Source organism: Poecile atricapillus, chromosome 3, assembly GCF_030490865.1.
Source record: "Poecile atricapillus isolate bPoeAtr1 chromosome 3, bPoeAtr1.hap1, whole genome shotgun sequence".
In the NCBI taxonomy this organism is placed as follows: Eukaryota; Metazoa; Chordata; class Aves; order Passeriformes; family Paridae; genus Poecile; species Poecile atricapillus.
Window position 1 is genome coordinate 100,610,259 of NC_081251.1, and position 23,989 is coordinate 100,634,247.

The 23,989-nt window shown below is 48.4% G+C and overlaps 1 protein-coding gene across 3 annotated transcripts in view; it reads left to right on the forward strand.

Moving 5' to 3' along the window:
• GALNT14 (polypeptide N-acetylgalactosaminyltransferase 14) overlaps window positions 1–23,989 on the forward strand; it is a 92,606-nt gene that overhangs the window by 64,351 nt on the left and 4,266 nt on the right. For 2 of the 3 annotated variants that reach the window (XM_058836210.1, XM_058836212.1), the window contains 8 exons: window positions 466–587; window positions 4,923–5,010; window positions 5,664–5,748; window positions 7,132–7,235; window positions 11,645–11,771; window positions 14,333–14,425; window positions 15,743–15,826; window positions 16,991–17,135. In XM_058836210.1, the coding sequence (XP_058692193.1) occupies window positions 466–587; window positions 4,923–5,010; window positions 5,664–5,748; window positions 7,132–7,235; window positions 11,645–11,771; window positions 14,333–14,425; window positions 15,743–15,826; window positions 16,991–17,135 (848 nt within the window). The remainder of the gene's footprint in view (window positions 1–465; window positions 588–4,922; window positions 5,011–5,663; window positions 5,749–7,131; window positions 7,236–11,644; window positions 11,772–14,332; window positions 14,426–15,742; window positions 15,827–16,990; window positions 17,136–23,989) is intronic. The other variant, XM_058836211.1, reaches the window with a different exon arrangement.

Consider the following 23,989-nt stretch of genomic DNA (forward strand, 5'->3'; position numbering starts at 1 on the left):
GTGGTGCTCTCAGGGTGGGGGAAGAGATCTGGGGCTCACTGGGACACAGCAGGAAAAATTAGTCTGAGAAAAGCTTAATTCTGGCACAAGGTGTTCCCACCCTCAACTCTTCTGTCTCATTCCCCACTGCCTCACATCTGTGTTAGATTTGTTGTCTGCAGAGGGTCATGAGAGCATTTTGAGTCACGTTTTGAACCAGAAGGTGACAGTAGAACTAATTGTGCAAACTACATATTGGCATAAATGCCATAAATCAGTAACCTTGGTGGAGCCATTTATTTCTTTGGGGATCTTGGGAAATGCTTGGCATACCTTGCAGCACTGGAAAGGAGACTCTGAACCTGGGCCATGTTTTATCTGGATGGGATTTAGGCAGGTTAAAACCCAGGAGAAGCACGAGTGGAGGAGGCTGGGGATGTTACCCAGCCATCTGAGCAGCAACTGACATGGTGTGTCCCTGAGCAGGTCTGATCCGGTCCCGAATCCTAGGGGCAGATGTGGCAAAAGCAGGTGTCCTGACATTCCTGGACAGTCACTGCGAGGTGAATAAGGACTGGCTGCTCCCTCTGTTGCAGAGGATCAAAGAGGTGAGTGAGACCAGAGTCACCCTCAGGGGATGCATCCCCAGTGTCCCCCTCCTCTTCCTCTCAGAGGGCATGACCAGCTACATGCAAGCATCCAAGTAAGGGGTACAAAGAGGCTTTTTGGGGTACAAAGTGGCCTTTTCTGGTCTTCCTCCACCCAGCAGGCAGATGAGGTGTCTGTGTGACTGGGGGAGCATGTGGGTGGGTGGGACAAGGTGTCTTCCGGGGCAGTGGGACTCTAACTGGCAAGCACAGGTTGAGTAGTGATAGGGGAATACGTGGGCAGTGCTCCAGAGAGATTTTAATTAGGCTCATGTAAGATGCTCAGTGATGATGATTTAAGGGAGTGACGGCTCCTTGAATAGGGGCCGAATTTAATTTCATGCAAATTAAGCGCTAATAAATTGATTTAATAGGATTTAAATTCTGCTGATTTGGGAGCAGACAATGACATTCGCCTTTCTCTGGTGGAGGTTCTTGCCAGACGTGCACACAGAGGCTGCTGGCGCCTTGTCACTCCAGTCAGGGGAGCTCTGTGCCCGTGACCTGCTGGCAACAGAGTGCAGGGATCGAAGCCTTCAGCTCCAGTGCAGATGCACCATCCTTTCCCCTTGCTGTGCCTCACTCCTTCACCCTTGCTACACCTCTGGCTCCTGATGGCTAGTGTTAATTACTCAGCACTTTTCTAACTCCTGGGTTGCATTGACATAAGGGCAGCTGAGGAGCAAGGGGAGGCTGAGGTGGTGGGTCATGGAAAAACCTGTCTGGCTGGTGTTCAAAGTGCCCCTCACCTGAGGCGTCCTGCCTTTCACACCTGCAGATGTGACAGCTGTGATGGCTGGGCTGTGCATCCTCTCTGTGTGTCAGGGAAGGGACTGGGGGAAGGGGGCACAGCACCAGGTCAGGTCCCTCCACATGAGCGAGGCCAGTCAGTGCTGCTGGCACTCACAGCACAGCCAGCGCTGGAGAGGTCCCAACCTTGGCTGGCAGGCTGGCCACAGAGCTGCTGATAGATGGAGATGTAATGAAAATGGTCTTTTCGTATCATCAATTGTGCCTCCTGTAGAGTTATGAGAACACGTGCTGTGATGTCCCACTGGAGCCTCGTGGCTGGCCTGGCCAGGGTGGGGTTCACTGCTAAATTTGTCAGCATCACTTGTTCCTCTGGGCTTTCTAAAGGCAGGCATTCCCTGCTTTTTGCCAAAGCCCTGCTTGTACTTCAGTGAGGAGTATCCAGAGCAATTGCCTCTTTCTCAAGTAGGGCTTTTGATGTGTTTTGTCAGGAGAAGGGCAGTGAAGGCAGCAGGAAGGGGGCTGGCAGATCTGCTTTCCCACACAGCTCCAGGATGGTCCCCCATGTCCCGCACCCATGGGGTAGGCGAGTGTGAATGCCACGTGCAGCATCACCAAAGGAGTTCCAATGCCTTGTGGTCTGAATGCAGGATCAAACACACCTGTGAACTCTTCTGGATTGAATCTTTCCCCAGCTGGAAGTAAGGCAGTCTGGAAGCTTGCAGTGCTGCTCATACTGCCCTGACCTTGTCCAGTATCTCGCAGCCTCAGGCAGCGGGGGAGATGTACTACAAAGAGTGTTGAGGAACCTGCAAAGCCAGAGGGTTCCCGCTTGCCTGCTTTTTAACTGCTCACAGAAGCTGCGGGATAAGGACAGACTCCACGGTCTCCTCCCGGGCCCACCGTACCCATCCTTGCCAGCAGAGTTACAGTATTGATCAGTGAGGTGTATGAAATGTTACTGCTGCCACCTTCAGGCTGTGCTCAAGAGATGGGCTCCCTGTCCAACTGCTCCATGAGGATCAGCTGCCTAGGAAGAGCATGTTCTCACTCCGTTGCTCCCAGGAGCTGTCTGTTTTGTGCTAATGTGGTTTAAGTTCAAGCAAGCGAGTGCTGAGTGCCTCAAAGCACACACATCACTTTTGCCACCACAGCCCAGCCACTCCATGCATCACTTCTCTTATTTTCTCAGCCAGAGCAGCTATTCCTGCCACTTTCCATGCTGGGAAGTGCCAGAACCCATGTGTGCCACCATGCACCCGTGTGGAGGTGCCCCTCAAGCTCCACCTCGAGCTTGCCCAGCAGCTGATGGTTTTCCCCCCCACCAAGGCTGATGCTCACTGGTGGGTGTGGGCAGCACATAACCAGCATATGGATTTGGAAACAAGCAGGAAGAGCAGGTGATGGGAGTGTGGAGGAAAGAGAGAGGTTCTGGGGGATCTCAGCTGTGTGCCTGGGAGAGTGCCTGTCTCATGGAGCAGCAGTGATGGTCAGTGTCTTGCACCAGCATGTTTGCAAACATGTGGTTGATGGTGTGGGCCTGTGGTCTTATTTTTACTTATGGAACAAACATCTCTAAAGCTGTTAATGATGCATTTCAACTGAGTAACTTTTCTAAAAATGTAATTATCCATCCTGAGGTATTTTTACAGTATGACTCAACAAGCTCGCCCCAAAACTGGATTTGCAAACAGTACTGGGATGAACCAAGAATGGTGACCCCCAACTCCCAGCTCAAATATCCCCCAGTCTGGTGCTTTCCTGGGAAAAAGGAGACATATGAGGGGCAGCCTGCCTAATCTTTGCCTAATCCTGCTGTGGGGCCAGAGGTGGAACTGTGGTCTTTTTTGTTTACCATTACAAGGTCAGGATGTAGAGGCTGAGAGCCACGCTGCAGCCAAGGTTCTTCTCCAGGCTGAAATATATCTGTTATCATCAGGACCATTTCCAGAGATTTTTGCTGTTGGTTTAGATCCGTACATAGGTGTGTTTGAGAAGTGCATTGCAGAGATGAATTCTCAGGTTTGTGAGAGGGACTTGGAGGTTTGGGTGTTGTTAATATTAACACGCCCTGGTATGGGTGTCAAAAAAAAAACCAGAAAGATGAAGCTGCCTATAATAAGATCTGGTGCTCAGCCCAAAATAAATCATAGCAACAGCTCTGTGCTCTTGAGCATGCCGTGCTTTTCTTTTGAGGGTCAGAGAGACCTTCATGAAAGCTGAGTAAATATAAATGTTCCCAGGACCTGGCAGGGAAAGTGAGGCAGGGAGAAGACAGCACTGCTCAAGGGTAGCATTTTGCAGTAGTGCACTCAGCCCAGATGTGAAGGGAATTTTCTTACAAGAAGTTGTGCCGTGCAGTGAGTAGCAGTGGAATTGAAAATTGGGGGTGAGTGTCAGCTAGCTAGAAGTGCTCACCAGTAAGATGCTTGAGGGGCAGGTTTTAAATGAGTGGATGCAATGCTCAGCACACAAAGCAGATGCTTCACTTAAAACCTTCCCCCTAGCCTCAGGCAATTAAAGGATGCTTGGCTGTCCTGGGCTATGACAGCCTGGGGGGCACTGTGCAGGAGCCACAGTGGATTTGGTGGGTTTGAAAGGCACATCATGCTTGGATGTGGCTTGTGTTTCCCCATGTAGTACAGAGGTGCAGCAGACCTTGCCCTTTCAGTGAGATGTTTGACTCATAGAAAGTGATGGTGAAACCCCTGGCTTGACCCTGTTATGGAAATACCAAGTATTTGTCATGCTCAATTGGAAAATCAGCTCTAGTCCAGCTCCCAGCTCACGGCCTTTGGTTGCTTCTTCCTACAGCTGAATTTGAATACTTCTTTGTCAGGACTAATTTCTAAAACAAAGTCTTTCCCCAGTGAGAGAGCAAGCCCGAGTATGCTCAGATGCTTTCCTTTGTATAGCTGTGAAAAACAATTTGATCTGGCGAGGGTAAAACCTTGAAGTTTGAGCTATAATTGGAGTTTGGGATTTTTGAAAAGAAAAAGGGAGATAAGAGACCAGTCAAAGCTGTCAGAGTCTCTTCCTCCTGTAGATATTTTTGTTCATAACTGTTTGTATAATCTCTTTGCCCATAACAAGATGTTAATTAAATCACCACCAACTATTTTGAATAAATCATGTCTTTCTTTTTTAACCCTTTCACATCTTTGGCAAAACCAACAGTACTGCCATAGTTGGTGCATTTAAAAAAATTCCCATATTTAAGCTATTTGGCTGTGTTTTTCCTCTGTCATTTCAATTGCCTGTTTGTCACTTGGACTTCTGAAATCCAGTTAAAAGCATTTAAGGAAAGTGAAAGGGGAATATTTTGGAGAATTTGCAAAAGGCAGAAGGAGCTTTGCATCCAGCCCAGCTGGGTGCCAAGAACAGGCACAGTCTGAGGATGAGGAGGCAGTGAAGGGTGCTTGTCCCTAGCAAAACCAAGTGACACCAATGTTTCCAGCCACTTGGTGTCTCCAGGAGTTTGGAGTCCCTTGCCCAGTTTGAATGGCGTCATTTGAAGTCATGGGTATTTTTGGTTCTGCTTTGCAGGATCCCACCCGAGTGGTCAGTCCTGTTATTGACATCATCAACCTGGACACTTTTGCCTACGTGGCAGCTTCCTCAGACCTCAGAGGAGGTAAGTCTGAGCTTTGTGCATGTCCTGTGGGCATCCATTCCATGGTGGGAATGTGCACTGGCCTTTGCACCACACCTCTGTCTCCTGCTGCCTCACAGAAAAGCACATGAACACTGCTCAGTGCTCCCGCTGGCTGCTCCCAGGCTACTCCACACACAGGCAGGTGTGGCGTGGGGAATGTGCTTGCTGCAGTGGATGAAGCAGTCAAGCAGGAAAGAAGGGTCACGTCAAAGCCACCCTGGGCAGCACTGGAAGTGACAGGAGGAGATGGGAGATGTCTAGGCAACAACTGGAGGATGCAAGTGCACTGCTTATTAGTATGCCTGGGCTATTTGTAGCACATAGTATCCATCAGAGCGTGCTTCTGTGTGCACAGGGGGACTAGGTTTCAGCAGCAGCTTTAATTCTGACTTTTCCTGCCTTTGGAGAACTTGACTTTGAAATTGTAATGCAATGTGTTGTTTCTTGTTCATATGTAGTAGTAAAATATGTTAGGCATTGGACTTTTCTCTCAAGAGCTGCATCTCTGTGGCTGAAGTCATTTGAAAGTCGGGAAAATGTTCCATCACAAGCACAGCTTCCGCAGCCTGCACTGCCTCCTAATCCGTATCAATTTCTAATTTCCCCATGGCATTTCTCTACTCTGGTTTTAGGTTTTGACTGGAGTCTGCATTTCAAATGGGAGCAGCTTTCCCCGGAGCAGAAAGCCAAACGACTTGATCCCACCGAACCCATTAAGTAAGTCAGGAGGGGGAAGGAGGTGCCCGAGTGAGGCAGGACAGGCTTTTCTCATGTGTGTCTCTGTGCACCACAGCAGTGTGCAATCTCTTCCAGGACAGCTTTGAACTTCTAGTACCTCTAGCAAGCTTCTGGCTAGCCTGGGTTTTGTAGTACAACTTCACCTTCCAACACTGAAGCCTGAGAATGCCACAGAGATAGAAGGGGTGTGTTTATGGCTACTGGGGTTTTGGTAGTACTAAGGATTATGGTTAGGGTAGAAGGCCAGTGCTCTAGACAGCTGCTTCTCTCAGTTTACCTACCACTTAAAAATAAGGCAGTGTCTTCAGCCCACATGATAAGCTTGGTGTCTAGTCCAGCCTTCCCAGATCAGTACTGCTCTTCTGGACCTCACTGAAGACTCCTCCGAAATGGAGATGTACTGGAGAGGGAGCCAGGCTGAACAGCAGAGGAGGTGCCATCTGTCCTCATGCCATGGAATGGAGCGGATCCTTCATTCTGCTGGACATCTCTGCTGGCAGCAAGCCTGGTGCTGGTGTCTGCAGCCCCAGCCAGATGTGAGGCATGGAAGACACCAAGTGCTGGGAGAAGCTTAGGGCCTCAGAGGGCATACAGGGGAGAAAAGCACTGCTTCTCCTTAGGATGCTGCTGTTAACAGGAGCTCTCAGTGGCTTCCCAAAGGCTGGCCTTGTATTCCTGATCACGCTGCTGTGTAGGGCACTGTGGAGATTAGCCTGGGCACAGCATTCCCCCCAGCTCCTCCCAAGCCTATACTGAGGCATCCACAGTGTCTCCAACTGAATGGAGATGGAACTTGTGCCAGCAAACAGCAAGTCTCTTCAACCTATCTTCTGGGTCTGCTCTCCCCCCGCTCCACAGGCCTTCTCTGTGCAGTTTTCTTAGCTAATCCAAAGAAAGAAAAATAACCCTGGTTTGAAATAAAGATCACACAGCTAGTGATGGCTTTTAAAAAGCCCTTCTGAATTGGCTCTGCCTTCCTCTCCCTGGTGGAATGGTGCTCTTAATAGGCTGGCTCCAGGCAAAAAGCCTGTCTGAGTGAATATCCCCGAGTGCTAAGTGCATTTTTGATGCTGAAGCCTACAATCAGGGCTGTGAACTTTGGGCTTGTAGGAGTTGTGCTGACGGATGCATTAGCCAGTCATTAAGTGCCAGGCAATTTATGATTGACAGCAAAACACCAAGGCGGCTGAAAGAAAGGCTCAGATGCATTTTGAGGGGTTTCATCCTTTTCTTGGTGAGAAGGTGACACGTAGGTAATGTCCTGGTCATGGAAGAGGAGGCAAAGGGAAGGGCTGCTTCTATGCATCCAGGTGCTGCAGCAGTGCTTGAGAGTGTGTCCTCTTCTCCTTGTCCGTTCTTCAGGACACCCATCATTGCTGGGGGACTGTTTGTGATCGACAAGGCCTGGTTCAACCACCTGGGGAAGTACGACAGTGCCATGGACATCTGGGGTGGGGAGAACTTTGGTGAGTTGTTCTTCATCCTCCTATGTCTTGCTGTATGGGCTTCCCTTTCTGAGTTGGGCCAGGTGGATACAAGGTCATTTCAGACTTCACTTTGAATGCTCTGTGTGGTTTCCCTCATTTACATTCATAGGTTGTGGTCTTAGGAGGGTGAGAGATCCAGCAATCACGAATGATGGGAAGTGAGCAATTGCTGGTACTTGGGACTGCCTGCCTTCCATGCTGCTTTGATTTTCTGTAGGTAAATAACCTTTAACCACACAGTTTTCAACTTTGGTGTTACCAACAGATGAGAAAACACTACATGCACCCTCCCTGATCTTATTTTTTCCTTAATAAAGCAAAGAATATGTCTTAATCCATTAATGACAGCATTTCCAAGCTATGAACTGAGGTACCGGTCCCTCTTTGAGTTTGCGGGGTACCTGATACTGTAGGTCCATCAGCATGCAGCAAACAGGTGGCAAAGTAGCAGGGCTGCTTCCATTCCAGTACACAGGCTGTATCCATTCCTGTATCCCTGGGTGGCTGAATGCTGCCTAGCTTTCTGTGATACTGTCCCTTTTCCTGCATCAAAGAAAAAGCTGACCTAAATTCTGTCACCTCTGGCCCTTATCATGGGACAAGATGGACATAAAGAAATCTCCTGCAAGCACACTTGAAAGGGCACATGAAAGAGGCAACAGCCTGTCCCTTGTCCCCTTGTAAAGCAGAGCTGGATCGGGCTGGGCTGTTCTCCCTTTGAAGCTGCAGTGATGCTGGGGATCAGAACAATACACTGTACCCACAAGAGCAGGGGGATGCACTCAATGTCAGGCAGACAGATCAGAACCTGGCTTTAGTAGCTTGCACCTCTGGGGAGTGGGGCTAGCCAGGAAGGAAGGCTCTTGTGTTGTAACACACACAGCGATGCTGTCAGTCATCCAAGGGAGCAGATGCTGCTGCTTTGCAGTAATCCATCCGCTGCTTGGCACTGGTATTTCCTTCACATGCCTTGTCCCTCTAGATATATTTTATTTATTTATATCTTGTTATGCAGTAGGAATCTCACTCTTTCGTTCTTTCTCTCTGTGGGCAGCAGGTATCTTGCCTCTGGACTGACCCAAAGTATCTGAGTGGGGTGGCTGTGAGGAAACCTGGGAGGGGCGTGGCAGCCCTCCCACCTCTCCTGCTGGATCAATAGCCCAAATCAAGCATTCAAGAAGGGAACTAGACAGGGGAAGAGCAGGAGGGGAACTGCCATACTATGCCTGACCTGCTGCCTGTGCTTGTCATTTGTCTCTGACAGCAGCCAGCAGGAGCTGCTCCTGGGAGATGAACAGTGACAGGACAGCCTGTTCTTGGGGGAAGCTCCATCCTGGCAGCTTGTCCCATGCCCTGTAACAGCAGGCATTGTGCTCCTTACGCCTGGTTATGGCACATCCTGCAGAGGAGAGGTTTCCCTTACTGGTGCTATGCCCCAGGAGGATGGTCCTGACCAAACATGCACTAGCAGTGCTGCAGGGTGTACTGAGGCCTCCTGTGATAAAGCAAAATCAAGGTTAACATGGCAACAACAAAGTGCAGGTCTGCATAGCAGCAGGGCAGATCCCATCTTGCCCATTGCCCTGGGAGCAGAAGCATGCCTGGCTCATAGCTCCATCTCCTGCAGGTGCAGTAGTCAAGGGCAGCATGTCCCGTCTCTCCTTTGCACCCTGCTGGCTCTGGGCAGGGAATGGACAGCAGGAGCTGACCTGCTGGTTTTGGGCACTTAGAGTGAACCACACTCTTGCTGATAGCTTAGTCCTGAGGGGGAGGAGCAGTGCTGCTGCCTTTAATGTTACTGAGGGGGCAGCTGGAGGGGGCTGGAGGCTTCAGGCAGAACAAAAGTGAGTGTGTTTGGCTTTGAAGGAGGACACTGTAGGTGTTTTGTGTCTTAAATTTACTGAATTCCCTGTAAATGGGTAGTGGCAGGAAGGACTTGCAGGCCAGCAAGAAGTGCTAGAGGTATTTTGCTGAATGAAGGCCAAGTCCAGCACACCCCAATGTGCACTGCTCACACCCTTCCTGGGGGTCACTTGGAGGGGCCGCGTGCACTGGCAACATCTCTTGAGGGTCAAGGGAAGCACACTGTTGGTTCCTGCTCCCCTGGCTCTCTGAGCTGACCCTGTACCATGCTTTAGCTGGTGCTTCAGTTTGCCTTCCCTTGGGACACTTAGCTCCTGGCTGCCTGTCAGAGACCTTGTTTGTCACCTGCCATGGATGGCTCCATGAGTGATCCCTCCCTGTGGAAACTTGTGCTTTTATTGTTTCTGCTGTACCTGGAACAGGCTCTGCAGGGTACAGCTAGCCTGAAGCTGAGAGCTCAGACTCCTCAGCAACTCCTGTGCACTGTGTCCTCATTCTAGTTCACAGTACACAGAGATGACCTCTTCATTAGGCTTTAAAAAGATCAGGCAAGGACTGAATGGTGCGAGTATTTCCCTTTTAGCACATCAGGGAGCTGCTCTTCTCCCAGAAGGACTGGAGGAGGGGAAGGCAGCTTGCAGTAGCCACGCTGTGCTCCACAGCTGCTCAGCTGGTTGTCCCCTTGTGTCAGGTGTCCTTGTGACTGACACAGCAGTGCCAGCAGAGTGGCCAGTGCTGTGACACACAGACAAGTGACTGCAAAAGCCACGTGCAAGGGGAGCCAAGAGCAGCAGCTTAGAGTGGCCGCATCCTGCCATAATCTCATTTCCCTGCAGCTGTGATTAAGGTTGCTCCCAATATAGCACCAGGATATGGCACAAGGGCACGTTTTATTGGCCTCTTAATACCCAGCACTGGGGAAAGCGGTGAGGCTCCAGCTGCTGTTGGCAACTCTTGCATGTAAACACAACAGTGAAGGGAAGGGGAGGGAATTTCTGGAAAGGAATACTGCTCCCTGCTGTGCTTTCCCACCCCTGCCATTGCTTGTCCCTGCTGCCAGGGCGAGCTGTTGGGGATGGGATCAAAGCCTTGGATTCTGGACCCAGGCATCAAGGCAAGAAGGCTTTGCAGCTGTGTCAGCCTCCCATTTCCATCAGCTCAGGAGCAGGCAGGTAGTGCTGGGAGCAGGATGGGAGCAACATGAACCTGGCTCCCACCTCTGCAGCAGCTCAGGGCTGAGCCGTGCATGCTCAGAGGGCTCTGGAGTTCCAGGCTCCAGTTGGCCTTTGCTCCCTGAAGCTTTGAGCTGTTTCTGGAGGCATGGAGGTTTTGTAAGCCAGCAGCCCTTGGAGGAGGAGTCCTGTCCACACTGCCCAATTGGCCTTCCTGCCACAAGTGCTTGTCTTGCCAGCATCCGACCTCGGGACAAATCATCCTTGTGCTGGCGTATATGAGGGTCACTGATGGGAGCACAAGCTGGCAAAGACAATGGGTGTTCTCCTGTCTTAATTCTGTAGTTAAATGTGTGTGTGTGTGTGTGTGTGTGTGTGTGTGTGAAAAGGAATTACTAGTTTTGAGGTAGATACATGCTACATGTAGCTCTGCACTGTCAACAGACGATAAAATAGGATTCAAAGAACTGCAGAAGCCTTTTCATTTTCATTTCATCTCTTTTCCAGGCTGGTTCTGTCTGAGCATGACTGTCTGACAATAGAGCTACAGATTCATAGCTTCATAAGCATCAGGGCCAGATGGACCCATTAGATCAGCCATTCTGCTTACCCTTCCTACCTCATCCAGCTCCCTGCCAAGAGCTTTATTACTTCTGGTGTCAGTTGTGCCACAGTCTTATTTTCCTTGAGAAGGGCCCTGTGGGCCAGCCACAGAGTGGCTTGGAGTGACTGGGAGACATTTCCCATACTGATAACTCACCCAGATTTTTGGGATAATTCCTCCCACCACTGACCTTTGCTTCTGTGAAGGTGTGTGCCTTATTTGATTGCAGCATTGGCACTGAAGGCCCAGAGTACCTGGGAAGGGTAAGCTGCTGTCCATTCTGGGACAGGCAATGGATGCACAGCTCTGTTCACTTTGCAGAGTCAATGGTGGATTCATAAAGACAATGACAGTTGTAGTCATTAATGGAGAGAATTCATAGCCTCACCTGGTGAACTTGACGGCCCTTTGGAGGGAAGTGACTCTGAAACAGGCAGTGCAGAGGTAATAGGGGAGGCACAAAACTGGCAAGAGGATTCTGCAGTGTATGAAAAGGGACCTGCTTACTGTCTCACGCTCACCATTGTGATAGCACCTGCTGTGCTAGAGACAGGTTTCAAGTGCACTGACTTCAAACAGCTTGCAAAGAAGCTTTGAAATGTGCTTTTAGGGCCCTTGTGCCTAGGAAAGCCCGTCTGGTAATTGATTTACCCCAGTTTAATGTTGCAGAAGATGAAGTAAGAACTAACACCAGGATTCAGACTGCTCCAGGACAGAAAGACAAAGTGCTGAAGCTGCTTCTCTTACAGAAATCTCTTTCCGTGTGTGGATGTGTGGAGGGAGCCTGGAAATCATCCCCTGTAGCCGTGTTGGGCACGTCTTTCGGAAGAAACATCCGTACGTCTTTCCAGAGGGAAATGCCAATACATACATTAAGTAAGTGGTTTGTGCTTGCTTTGTTTTTTTTGTGAAACAGCCTTGTAGGGCGTGGGGGAGCAGAGAAGACAGGCAGGAAAGTTTGTTTGGAAAACTTTGAAATATCCTTGGGCAGGAATTTCTTGAGCTGAAGAAAATGTAAGTCAATACATCTGTCCCATAGGATTTCTCCAGTGTTGAGAACATGACAGAAATAGGACATTTATATGGTAGCTTTCATCAGCACAGAAATGGAGGGATGGCCCTAGCACATCCCTGAGTGCTGGCTACCGGAACATCAAATGATTTGGACCTTGAGGTCATCAGAACACATTTCTAATGACCTGAAATCAGGCTGCCAGCAATATCTGTCAGTAGCCAGTGACCTTAGCTGAGGGCTCAGTGTGGCTCAGCTGAACCAGAAAATTTGGTTCTCAGTGCCTCTCCGGGATGGGAGCCACACATCTTGCTGGAGTGGGTGGCTCTGTCTCCAGGCTGGTGCTGTCTCCTGAGCAGAGGCAGCAGTGGGGGGCTGCACCTGCTGGTGTGGACACCAAAGGACTGCCAGGGCATGCCAGCTGAAGGGCACCTCACCTCACACACAGGAACACAGACTGAATCAGGTACTGAAAGAGCTGCCTGAAATGGGCTAAGATCCTGGAAACATCAGACAAAAAAGGGGGAAATCCAGAAGTGGGAATAGGCATGGGAAGGTTGATCAGAGCAGCTAGTGAGGTCAGGAAGGATTTCCTCCATTTTTAGAGTGTGAGGCTGAACGTTGTTGCTTAAGTGAATGACAGAGAAAAGCACTGGGGGCACTTACAGTAAATGCAGGGTTGTTTCTGAGCTAACTTGCAGCTGTGAGTGCTTTCACACCAGGCTTTCCTTTTAGTGTGGGCTTCCCACTGTTAGAAAGAACCAGTAACACTTGTGAAGACCCACGTGTCTGCCACAGGGTTACTGCTGACCCAGGCTCTCTGCAGCTTCCTCAGCCTTTGCTTGAGACAAAGGGGAGTGCAAATTACACCTCTCACTAACACCTAATGTGTGATTTCCAGTGTGTGGAGCAGGAGGGGGATGGCGGTGACAGGCACAGGGCTGGCATCAAGGAGCAGAGCACAAATTTGAGAATCACTAGGAGGGTTCTTGCTTTCAGTAGTGAAGCAACACTACTTCAGAGGGGCCTGGGATCAGTGGCAAAATCTCCACTGTCAGAGTCCCTGCAAACTGAATGAAGAAGTGGCACCTGCATTGCATCACCTGCAGGAGGAGCAAGGGGAGCTTGAATGGGTACAGCTCTTCTGACTCCCTGTCAGGGACAGGCCTCTGGGGACACTGGGGATGTCTGTGTCATGCCTGGGTGTGAGCCTTGGCCTTTATCCCCGTGTTTCTTGTAAACTCAAATGAGATCAGGAAGACAAACAAAGGAACCCTGCACACTGGGGAAGGTTAGGTACAGATGTAGACACTGATTTAGTCATCTCTTGAGCAAGAGCACTTAGACTGTTGCCTTAGAGAGAGAGGAGGAAACCCATGAATCAGCAAGGAACTGAAAATCAGTCTGGAGAAATGTACCTGTAGGCATCAGCAGCTGGGATGTTATTAACCTTAGGGTATCTATCAGCCTTAATGTTACAGTGTATAGACTGAGAGGAGAAGCAGCTCCTGGCAACCTGATGCTCTGTAGCACTTCTGTTTAAATAGAGGTGTTAGCAAAAAATATCTCCACCTTTCTGCCAGATACTGATTGTATTTCTACAGAGCCCCTACTTCAGTGTGAGAGACAGCTCAGGCTCCAGTTTGGTGCTGGTTTCATGTGCAGAATAATTCTTTTCTGGGCACCTGGGACTTGGCTGGATCCAGAGCCTGCCCACAGCACCTGCAGCTTAGTGGTGTGACGGCAATAGCTTGGAGGCACTGGCTAGTCTTGGAGCAGGAGATTGGAGGACTTCCCTGATCTGGGCAGGAATAGACAGATAGGCATGGAGCAAGAAACCCATTTGCAAGAGGAGTTAGAGCCATCTGAAGTCAACAGAAGATTTGCTGAGGTTCAAAAACCTTCTGCAGACACCTGGCTGATGTGGGAGACTGGCATTCATGCTTGCAGCACTGTGGTGGGGTGGTTTCTCTTTAGGTTTTGAATGCCAAGGTTTGCCTCATTGAAATCCAGGAGTGCAAAGCAGGAGAGTCCATCCAGGATTGAAACAATGGAAATATTTGGCAAGATTTTCAGAGCTCCATCCCAGCCACTAAATAAAACCCCAGGCACTCCTGCCTTGGAGATGATGCTTAAGACAATCATCACTTTTGGGTCTGGTGGACACAAAGCATCCAGCTGAGTTTGCAATGGTGAATTCTTTATCCAAGCTTTACTTGGCCTGATGTGTTCTGTTTACTTCCCCTGGAGTAATGGCAAGGAAGGAGTACCTTCTCCAGTAGCGAGGGATGGGCTGGCTCAGAGGGGGCTTGGGTGAAGACCAAGCTGAGGGTGGGAGGAGGGCAGGATGGCTCATTTGGTGCATTTTGGGAAGTGTCCCCTTGCAGGCCCCCTTGGTTTCAGTGTGTCCCGTTGCCTCCCTCAGGAACACCAAGCGCACGGCCGAGGTGTGGATGGACGAGTTCAAGCAGTACTACTACGCCGCCCGGCCCGCAGCCCAGGGGAGGCCTTTTGGGAAGTAAGGATTCTTCCCCTGCTGCCTGTGCCCTGCCTGCTGCAGTGGGTGCTCACAGAGATGTCCCCTGCTGTGGAAACCCGCCTGCATTGTCTCTGTAGGGACAATAAAATACTAATGATTGGCATGTGCTACAGCAGTGAGGTGGATAAACAGCCAGTTTAAATGCTGTGCTGGTTTATTCCAGTGAGTGAACCAAAGCCAGGTGGGGGAGAACTCCCTCTCCCTCTGTCCTGTCCTTGGTGTTACATAGAACTACTTCTGGTCCCAAGCTGGAATTTGGCAGGGAGAGTACAGAGGTGTTGGTGGCAACTGACAGGCAGGAAAATCATCGAAGTTTTGGCCTGCTGATGCTTTATTTCAAGGGAGCAAGTGTTTGTGTGCAGGGAGTTTGTCATTCATTCTGTGAGGAGTCAGAAATGCCTCCCTGTCAGGAGGACTGTAAATATTTGTGCTGTATTTCTTGTTTTCACGTGCTCCTCTTTGCCTTAGAAAGTTTTTTTCAGACTCCTGGAGGTTCTGAGTCCAAACTTGAATTCCTTGTGACCGCTCTTCAGTCTCCAGGATAAATAAGTCCTGGTGACCCCCCTGTTACCACTGAATTAATATCCTCCTCCCATCCATCAACAGAGAATGAAGTAGCAGCTGTCCTCTGCTTTTAGTGTAGTAGGGTATAGAGAAGTTGACCTGTGTGAAAAGGAGGTACTGGAGGCCTCTGACTATTCCATAAAAGCCAGCTCATAACAGCTCCACAGGTGGAGGCTGGCCCAGGGAGGAGCTGGAGTTTTGAAAATGTCACTGTACAGCACGATCCCTCAGTAGAAATTTTGTCTTGATTAATAAAAGAGAAAAGTATTTCACAGTGTGATTAACTTCTGCTGGCTTACCAGCATGTTCAGGTGCTCTTGCAAATCAAGACCTCCTGTAGTCTTGTAAACCAAAAGTAACTTAGAATAGCAAATAGAATGTTTTAATTTCCTAATATGTTAATATATTCAGGTAAGAATTATTGCATAGTAGACAGCACATATTTTTTACTAATCACTTTTAAATTACTGTGCTCTTCCATGAACCTTTTCAGCTCCAGACTCCAAGTTAAAATGACAGTATGTCACCATGCCGTTTTACCAAGTGAGACCTCCAAAGAGACAGAGATCAAAACAATCGCTCAAGCTCATGCAGAGAGAAACCAGAGCTGCTGATGTTCTTGTGTTTGCTGTCTTTGCATTTCTGATGGGTTTCTCTCAGCCTCCCTTTTTGGTGTGTTGGGTCTCACCTGCATCATTTCCATTGCATCTCTGTGATATTTTCTTCCCACAGCGTCCAGAGCAGAGTGGAGCTACGGAAGAAGTTGAAATGTCACAGCTTCAAGTGGTACCTGGAGAACGTTTATCCCGAACTTCGGTATGGATGTGCAATCTCCACCTGCGTCCAGCAGGCCAGTGGGATGCTCCATCCCTCCCTCCTGCCCCACGGAGCTTTCTTATGCCCCAGAGATGTAGGCACTCCCTCCCTTGGCCTTCACAGAAGGGCAGAGTGAATTTTGTGCTGGCTTTAAACGCAGCTTGCTCACAGTGTGACATACTGCAGGGGTTTGGAGATCCTTGGGGGTCCCTTTTAATTCAGGATATTCTATGATATCTGCTTCGTCTAAGCTCTTTGTTGCAGGGCTGGTGAGGGACAAAGCACCAGTTATTCCCATTTGCTTTGGGGGGCTCATTAGGTGTCCTCCTGCCCATGCTGTGGAACAGGTTGTGTAGGGAAATAAGAGAGTTTTCCTTAAAAAAACATCCCAAGGCAGAAAATCCACCATAGCCTCTGCCAGGGTGTTTCGATGCTTAATGATTCCTTTTTACTAAACAAGCACCTAATTTCCAGTCCTTTCACACTGTACTGTGGCACTCAAAGCTCCTCTGCTGTGAAACCATTCATTCTAGGATTTTATGACCTGTATTCAGATGGTTCTGTCTTGCCTCTAGCCCAGTGCTTTGCTAAATATTACTGCTTTTGCCCAGATATCTTTTAGTTACCAATTTACTCCAGAAACCATTGCATTCATTCCCCTGGTCCCTATCAGGAGCCATCCTCAGAAAGGATGGTAAAGTTCTAGAGATACCTTCAGGGACCTGCTGGTGCAGTAGCTGAGTGCAGAATCACTGTGTGAAAATGATGATTTATAGCCATTTTCTTACCTTTTTTTTTTTTTTTTTTTTTTCCCTTATGTGGCATTGCACAGCATTCACGGGCAATGCCAGGGCTCTGTGACAGTTTGTTATAAAGTTCCCCTCTCCTGTAAGCTGAAGGCTGACCTTCAGCCTGCTCACAGCCTACTCCTGGCTCCTCTGTTTGCCTTGTGCAGTTATTTATTTTTTCCCCTTATAAAGGTCAGCCATCCATCTCTGAGCTCTGCTTCTGCAGCATCCTTGTCCACGTGCTGCTCTCAGTGCTCCAGTATTGTGGTAGATCTTGCCACCCCTCCTTTTCTGAAGGTGGAAAGGTGCAACCTTACCCCACTGAGCCTCCCTGCGCATGGGGCAGTACGATGTTGTTTTCACGCTGTTCCCACAGGATTCCTGAGGAATCGCTCTATCAGACTGGGATAATCAGGCAAAGGCAGAGCTGCCTGGAATCACACAAGTCTGAAGACCAAGAGCTCCCCATCCTGAGCTTAAATCCTTGTAACAGCAGCAAGGGCACAGTACCAAAGGCACAGGTAAGATGTGTTGTGTATCCCCGTGATGCTGGATGGGAGGAAGCCATGGGGGCAGCTTCAAGATGATTTCTTAAGGTTGCTAAAGCTCTGTTGGAGGATTTAGCCATTCTGCCAGTGTCTTTCCTTAGGCAGCATGTCGTTAAACCCAGGCAGCTCCACCTGACCTTGGTGGAGGCCCTGGGCAGCAGCAGGGATTGGTGCAGGAGTCACAGGACAGTGTGTCCCACTCATCTGTGTGGGAACCTATGCTGAGCTCTTCCAGCTGCCCAGGAACACCATGTGCTGCTCATCTGGACAGATCAAAGGCAAAGAGAATTATAACTCCCTCTCATCTCTTAGCCTTTTTAATCTCAAAATGGACTGAGTCACAGTGGCATTTGTAACTTCATAGTCTGCATTCTCTCAGTATTGGATTGCCCGTTAAACTAGTGAGAATTTAATGAGGATGATCTCAGTTTTTTCAGTCTTATTGAGATGAGGAAAAGCTGTATGAATTGATGTTCTCAAAAGCAGAGCCTAGGAGATGTTAGAGCCAAGAGCAGGCACATGTGCCTTGCAGCAGAGTTTCTGGAGCAAGACCCTGAAGGTACACACAGCTTCAAAACTCACCTTTGCTTCAGGCTCCTTTTGTGATTTTGGGGCATGTCAGTAAGTTCTGTGTTCCCATCTAGAAAACAGGGAGGATAACAATCCCTTGCTTTTCTGTGGTTGCCATGAAATAATTCAGTAGGAAATGGTGTGGTGTGCTTACTTCCACTCACTGCACATCCTTAACCCTCATGGTTACACATTCAAACCAGGTAGCTGTGCATATAAAAGGCCCAGCTTGGGCAGACTGCTTAAAATATCTGTGATCTGTGTGTGCAAACAAAGCCTGTCATTATGTGCATCTCTTTCAAATGCAGTTGTGTGCCCGTCTGTAGGCAGGAAATTAATATCTGTTTCACAGCATGGCAAAATCAACAATGACTACTTGAATATTAGTCATTTCAGAAAATGTAGTTAATATAATTGCAAGTGCCACACAGTAACACTTTTTAAGGTTTCACTGGTTTCCATGTTCCAGAATTGTTTTTCTTTCTTCCACTGCTACATGGACTTTTCATACAAACAGCAAAGAAAGCAAGCTGATGAGAGCAGGTCGCCATGTTTTTCAGGGCTAGCCCTTCAGAAGAAAGGAAAAGTTTTCTAATGACAATAGCAACTTCCAATGAATTGTCTGTTTTTAAAAAAAGTCTGGGAAAATCAGAATGAAAAATGCTGCTGCAAGTTACTGTTTCAAAATGAAATGGTATTGGTGTTTCTGAAATACCAATTTGATGTGGTATTTTAAAATGAGAAATGTCATGCCAACAAGTTGGACCGTTCCGTTCCCACCAAACACATTTTGTTTTGACATTTCTGTGCAGTAAATTTTTGGAATTTTTCACACCACGAACTTTTCATCTTCCTGTTCTGGTTCTGCAGCAGTTTGCAATAGGTCAACACTTCCCACTGGATGGCAGCTCCATTTCTTGTGCACATCCAAGACTAACTCTGTAAAGGAACAGAAAAATGCATTACAAACAGATTGCAGAATGGCTGCGCTGAGTACACAGCAGGAGTAGAGAAAAGCCTTTCCTTTTTATCTTTCTCTGTCTTTCTAGGATAGTTCTTTGTTACTCGTACCCATGGAGAATAGTTCAGATTAAAGCAGGGGATTTAAACTTTTATTGTGAATAGAAACTTAAATTTTAATGATTCAGTTGCCACAAGATCACCTGAACTTGTGGATGACATGGGTGTTACAGTCACCAGACTGTGTAGAATTGATTGTGTGCAGTCCTTGGTTTGCATTTAATATACCAGAATAGAGCAATAATCTTCACTTTTAACATACTGAAGTCACGTCTTGTTTACCCTAAGCTTCGTTTTGTGAAAAATAGGCCTAGCTAAATCAAAGCTGTGCTTTCTTGGCATTCAGTAAGTACCGTGGAAATATCCTGTCTGTCCAAATTATTTATTATCACTATTATAGTAGCAGTAATTTGGTTGCTTTGATTGCCTTTCTGTAGCTGTCTCCCTGCTGGGCTGCCCCAGCCCTTTACCAACATTACATGCATGGTGTCTTGGGACTGGGTGTGAGAAGATCTGAGCTGTCATGATTTGAGGAGAGAGGGGCAGGAGCTGTTAGATGGCAATCAATTGCTCTTTATTTTAGGTTTTTCTGCCTGTAGGGGAAGGGTGTTGTGAGACCTTTGGCTACATCCATAGTTTGGGTAAACTGAGGGTACTCAGTGGTGAAATCAGACCTACACCTTTAACAGGTCTCAAAAAACCTCCCTGATGGTGTCTGGTGTTGGTCCTGAATTACTGAAAGGGGCACTGAGGCACAAGAAGACCCCTCATCTTTGTGTAGGAGAGCTTTGTCTTCTCATCCTGGGAATCCACTTGGCCCTTTCGCTTCCAGAAAGCCTGGCAGCAGTCAGAGTGAGCTCTGTCCCTGGAGGTGGCTCTCAGAGGGATCTTGAGGTGGTTGAGGACCCCAGGGTCGCTGTCTGGGGGCTCCTGAGACAGTGACAGGCAGAGATGTTTGTGCAGTGCCCATCCCCAGGGCACAGCAGGCTCTGCCTGTGCTCCTGCCCACTGGAGACTCGGCACTCCATGCCTTGTTGAGTCTCATTTGCTAAATGAACAGATTGATTTAGTTTTTCACGAGAGAAATGCATCTGAGGGAAAATAATTGATCATAATTTTGTCCTCATCTATCTAATGAAGATGTGAGTAGTTGGGTTTCTTTTTTCAAACCAAGTGTCAGTTGGTATTAGTTCATAACGTTTGGAAAAGACATCTGACTGGGATTTATTTAAGTCATTAGCAGCTTCAGGAAACCTGACATACTTCAGATAAAAAAATCTGAAGATGCTTTGACCTGGATATAACACATGTGTAAGCAGTTGCTGCAAGAGGAATGTAAAGCTCAGGCATCTTTTTAGACAAGTGAGGAAACAGGGAGAAGGCTGCAGTATCCATTTCCTGGGCCTGCACCCCAAAATACCTGGGCTTTGCAGCTGACTGGCTGCCATTGCATTTGAGTGGCATGACTTAGACTCTTCTTGGGAAGGAAAGGCAGTGTGATGATCTTCCTGGAATGGCTTGGATGCTCATCCCCGTTGGCTTGAGGTCCTTCCTCTGTGTGCTGACTGGATCTGCACTTTTTTGGGAGAGCATTTAGCATCTATCCAAACGAAGTGACTCTCCTGAGACATCTCAGCCATAAACACTCTCTTCTGACCTTCCTCCCCTCAAAAGCCTTCGTTCTTCTCCTCCATGGCCATGACCTGCCCCAACTGTAGGCTGGCTGGAGCTGTGGGAGCCAGGCTGAGTGAGCAGTAGTGTCATCTCTGCAGCCAGGCTGTCCTGGGCACCTCGTGTGCTTGGTTTTCCCTCTCCTGAGATGTGTGGAAGTGCCAGTTGTATCCCACGGTCTTTGATGAGGGCAGCACCTTGGTATCCTTAGGTCACTCACGTAGTTGCATGCCTTGGGAAGTCCTTCCCTGAGATTTTAAGAAGATAATTGGATAATTAGATTGTTCCACCTTCTTGAGAAACACTTCTCTCTAGCTACTACCCCTGCTTTAGGGTACGGCTGACCTCTTGCTCGGCAGCAGAGGCCTCGCTGTCACGGAACGCTGGGCTCCATGGGACTGCTCCTTCCCGGGCTGAGGGGCTCCTTGCTCCATCTGCCAGCCAGGCTATGCCAAACCAAAGGTCACTCTTGAGAATGATTTCCTCAGTTCACAATAATGCTGAGTAACAGTGGCAGGTGCCGGCTCAGATGATGCTAAAGCCTTGAGAAACAGTCACGAAGTCTCAGATGAGGGGGTTGGTGTTACCTGAGGCTTTGGAGGAAGGGGGTTGCTGGTTGTGCTGTGCAGCTGGTAGCTCTCTTCTCCAAGCCCACCCTCTTCTTCCTGGCTCCACCACCCCTCCGTCTTTGCCTTCAAAAAGGCAGGAAATCTTGATGTCAGTTTTACCTCGTATATCTGTTTTTCTTTGCTTCTGGGTCAGCTCTAAACCTGATGGCATCTCCTCAGGCAAATCTGCAGCCCTGAAGCCATGCTAGCTCCTTGCAGGGCTCCTTAGGAGTACCATGGGCTGCCCCATCCACCACAACATCTGTGGTGCAAAGTTCTGCTGCTGTTACTGCTGTGCTGGCCACGTCAGTCTGTCAGGGATTAGGAGATAAAGTAGTTCCTCATGGGAAAAAAAAATAAATTAATCCCAACTCATAAAAATAAGAGAAGAGAAGGAAGGGGTAAGATAAAAATTTGTGTGGCTATGGGCATGTATTTTAACTCAAAGTCCTTCATGGATTCTGTGGTGTTCAACTGACTTCCCTCCTCCTCCCCCTTCAAATTTCTTCATTTTCTGCATAATTTTCTTCGGCTTTCATCTAGGGCTGAAAGGGAAGAAGACATGATTAGAGCTGGATAAAACATTTTCAACAGGACTGGCTTCCATAAAAAGCCATTCTGCCAAGATAGATGAGCTGTGTGAAAATCTGTCAGCTGAGATAAAGGCAGTGGAAGGACAGCCTGGGGGCAGGAGGGTAGGATCCAGTGTCAGCTGTGGAACTGATGCAGACATCCAGCTCTGGAGCCCTCACTTCTTATGATGAACAGCAGTTTAGGGAAAATGGTTGCCACCACCCTTCCTATCCCGTGGTCCACTGAGGATGAGAGGATGGCCCTGCCTTGATGAGAGGATGTGATTATTGTGAAGGTTTGAACATAGCCCGGTCTGTAAAAAAAACCATGGAGAACCTCTGGTAGGAGCAGTCTTCCATGAGATAATCTCAGTGAAGCAAGAAGGTTAAGATGTCAAAACAAGCAAACAAAAAAGTCCCATGGCCTGAGTTAGTTGGACAATTCAACATATACACAAGTTACAGGATTAGCTGGCTTCTGCTGAGGAGTCTCATGGGTGCAGCTTCAGCCCTATCCTGAACTAAAATGACAAACAATTGGTTAAAAATGTAAAGCAGGTTTTCAAAGCAGCTTGTCGCAGCGTGGGTGCCAAGAACAGATGTTGAAGCTTGCCCCGTAGGGTTTGGTTCTTCACAGATGCTGGACTAATTTGGCACCTGATTTCCCAGGCTGGTGGTTTACACAGCAGCTGACAGCGTGCATGGTTGGGATGTCTGGAACGTGTTCACTGTAGGATCAGGTAAACCCTGCTCATATGACAAAGAAAAGTAGTTGCCAGAAGGCCCTTTGGGTGTGTAGATTATAGCTTTGAGAATGAATGCTTGTTATGTACCCAGATCCTGGGCAGCTCTTGCTGAGGAGCCTGTGGGCAGGCTGTTCAGAAAGCCAGGTTTGATTTCCATGAGCTGGTGGGGAATAGAGAGCTGAGAAGCACAGAGTATGAGGATCACAGTGTGAAGTCCTTGTGGAGCTGGGTCTGCTGTGCAAAAGCGTGTTTTCCCTTCCAGGTGGCTAAGAACCTGAATGAAAGTGGGATTTATATTCCCAGGAGTTAAATGCCTGTAGCTGTCTGTTTTGAAGTTGAGGAGAGGAGTTAGAGCTGCTGACAGTGACAAATACCAAAGGACTGGGAGCATTTCCCTGCTCTAATAACTCATGCTAATGCAACCCAAAACCTCCACCATTCAAAGTCAGGCAAGCTGCAGGCATCCCAGCTCTGAGAGCAGGGCAGCCATTCTTCACATTCCCCTCCAGCACTCAGAAAGGGTTGAAGTCTCCCAGGAGCCCCATTTTTCCAGTCCCAGCCTCACAGCCGTATGTTTGAGCACCACCTTTCCCCCCACTGCCAACACTGTTGCTCACATCACTTGTCACAGAGCTCTGACTCCTCCATAGCTGAGCTCCCAACTGTTCTGCTTCCTCTTTGCACCTTTTCTTTCACAGCAGGTTCAGAGTTTTCATAGCCTGTACCCTGTCAAAGCATCTGCCGTGGCTCCTGGGGTCTCTTGTGGGAACTCTTTAGCTCCCTGGCCTTGCTGTCTCTGGCAGAGTTTGTGAACTCTGATAGCGAAGCCAGCCTGCTGTTGGTCCTCCAGCCCTGCTCACCTGCCCTGCCAGGGCTCAGAGACCTGTTTTCCATCTGCTCCCACTGCTGCTGCTCAGAGCCATTCACACAGCAGGAGTGGATCCTGCTTTGCACCCTGGCTGGGATCCCTTGGAAGACCCTTCTAGCCCTGCTCTTTCTAATTTCAAAGTTGATGCTCACATAAAGCTACATGCAAAACACCTGTTCCAGAAGTCCCTCTCCAGGGTTATGTAAAAGCATGGTTTGTGGTTTCTTATCAGCCAAACCAGCTCTTGTCTGCTTGTGCACACACATGAGTAACAGGGAGACAGATATCCCTTGGCTGGGATCCTCTCAAGAGGTGCTCTTGGGTAATATAAGCACAGGTAGGTGATAGAAAATGTTCAGGTGGAATTAATGCTGGAGTAAACTTCTGTGAAACGCTCCTGGGCTAAGCAGTGTCTGTCTGTACATCCACAGTGCTTTGTCCAGCACATTTAACATGAGATCTTCATCAAACTATCAGCTGCTCCTCTTTCTCCCAAAAACATCCATTGGTGAAAAAGATGGTAATCCCAGAGATCTCCTATTGTTTGGTAAGCATCACAGGACAAAAAGTCTCTGCTCCCCCAAAGTTTATTTCTGGGGCTGAGAAGCTGATAAAAAGCTGGAGAACATATAGGAGCAGCAAAAGAAAAAAACCTCCTAGACAGCCCAGTGGGAGTAGCAATAGTTATAGCAAACCAGTACAGCAAACCTTTGAAATTTGGTTCCACTGCCTTGATAGAAAGCAGAGCTTTACCTCTTATTTTTGTGATACT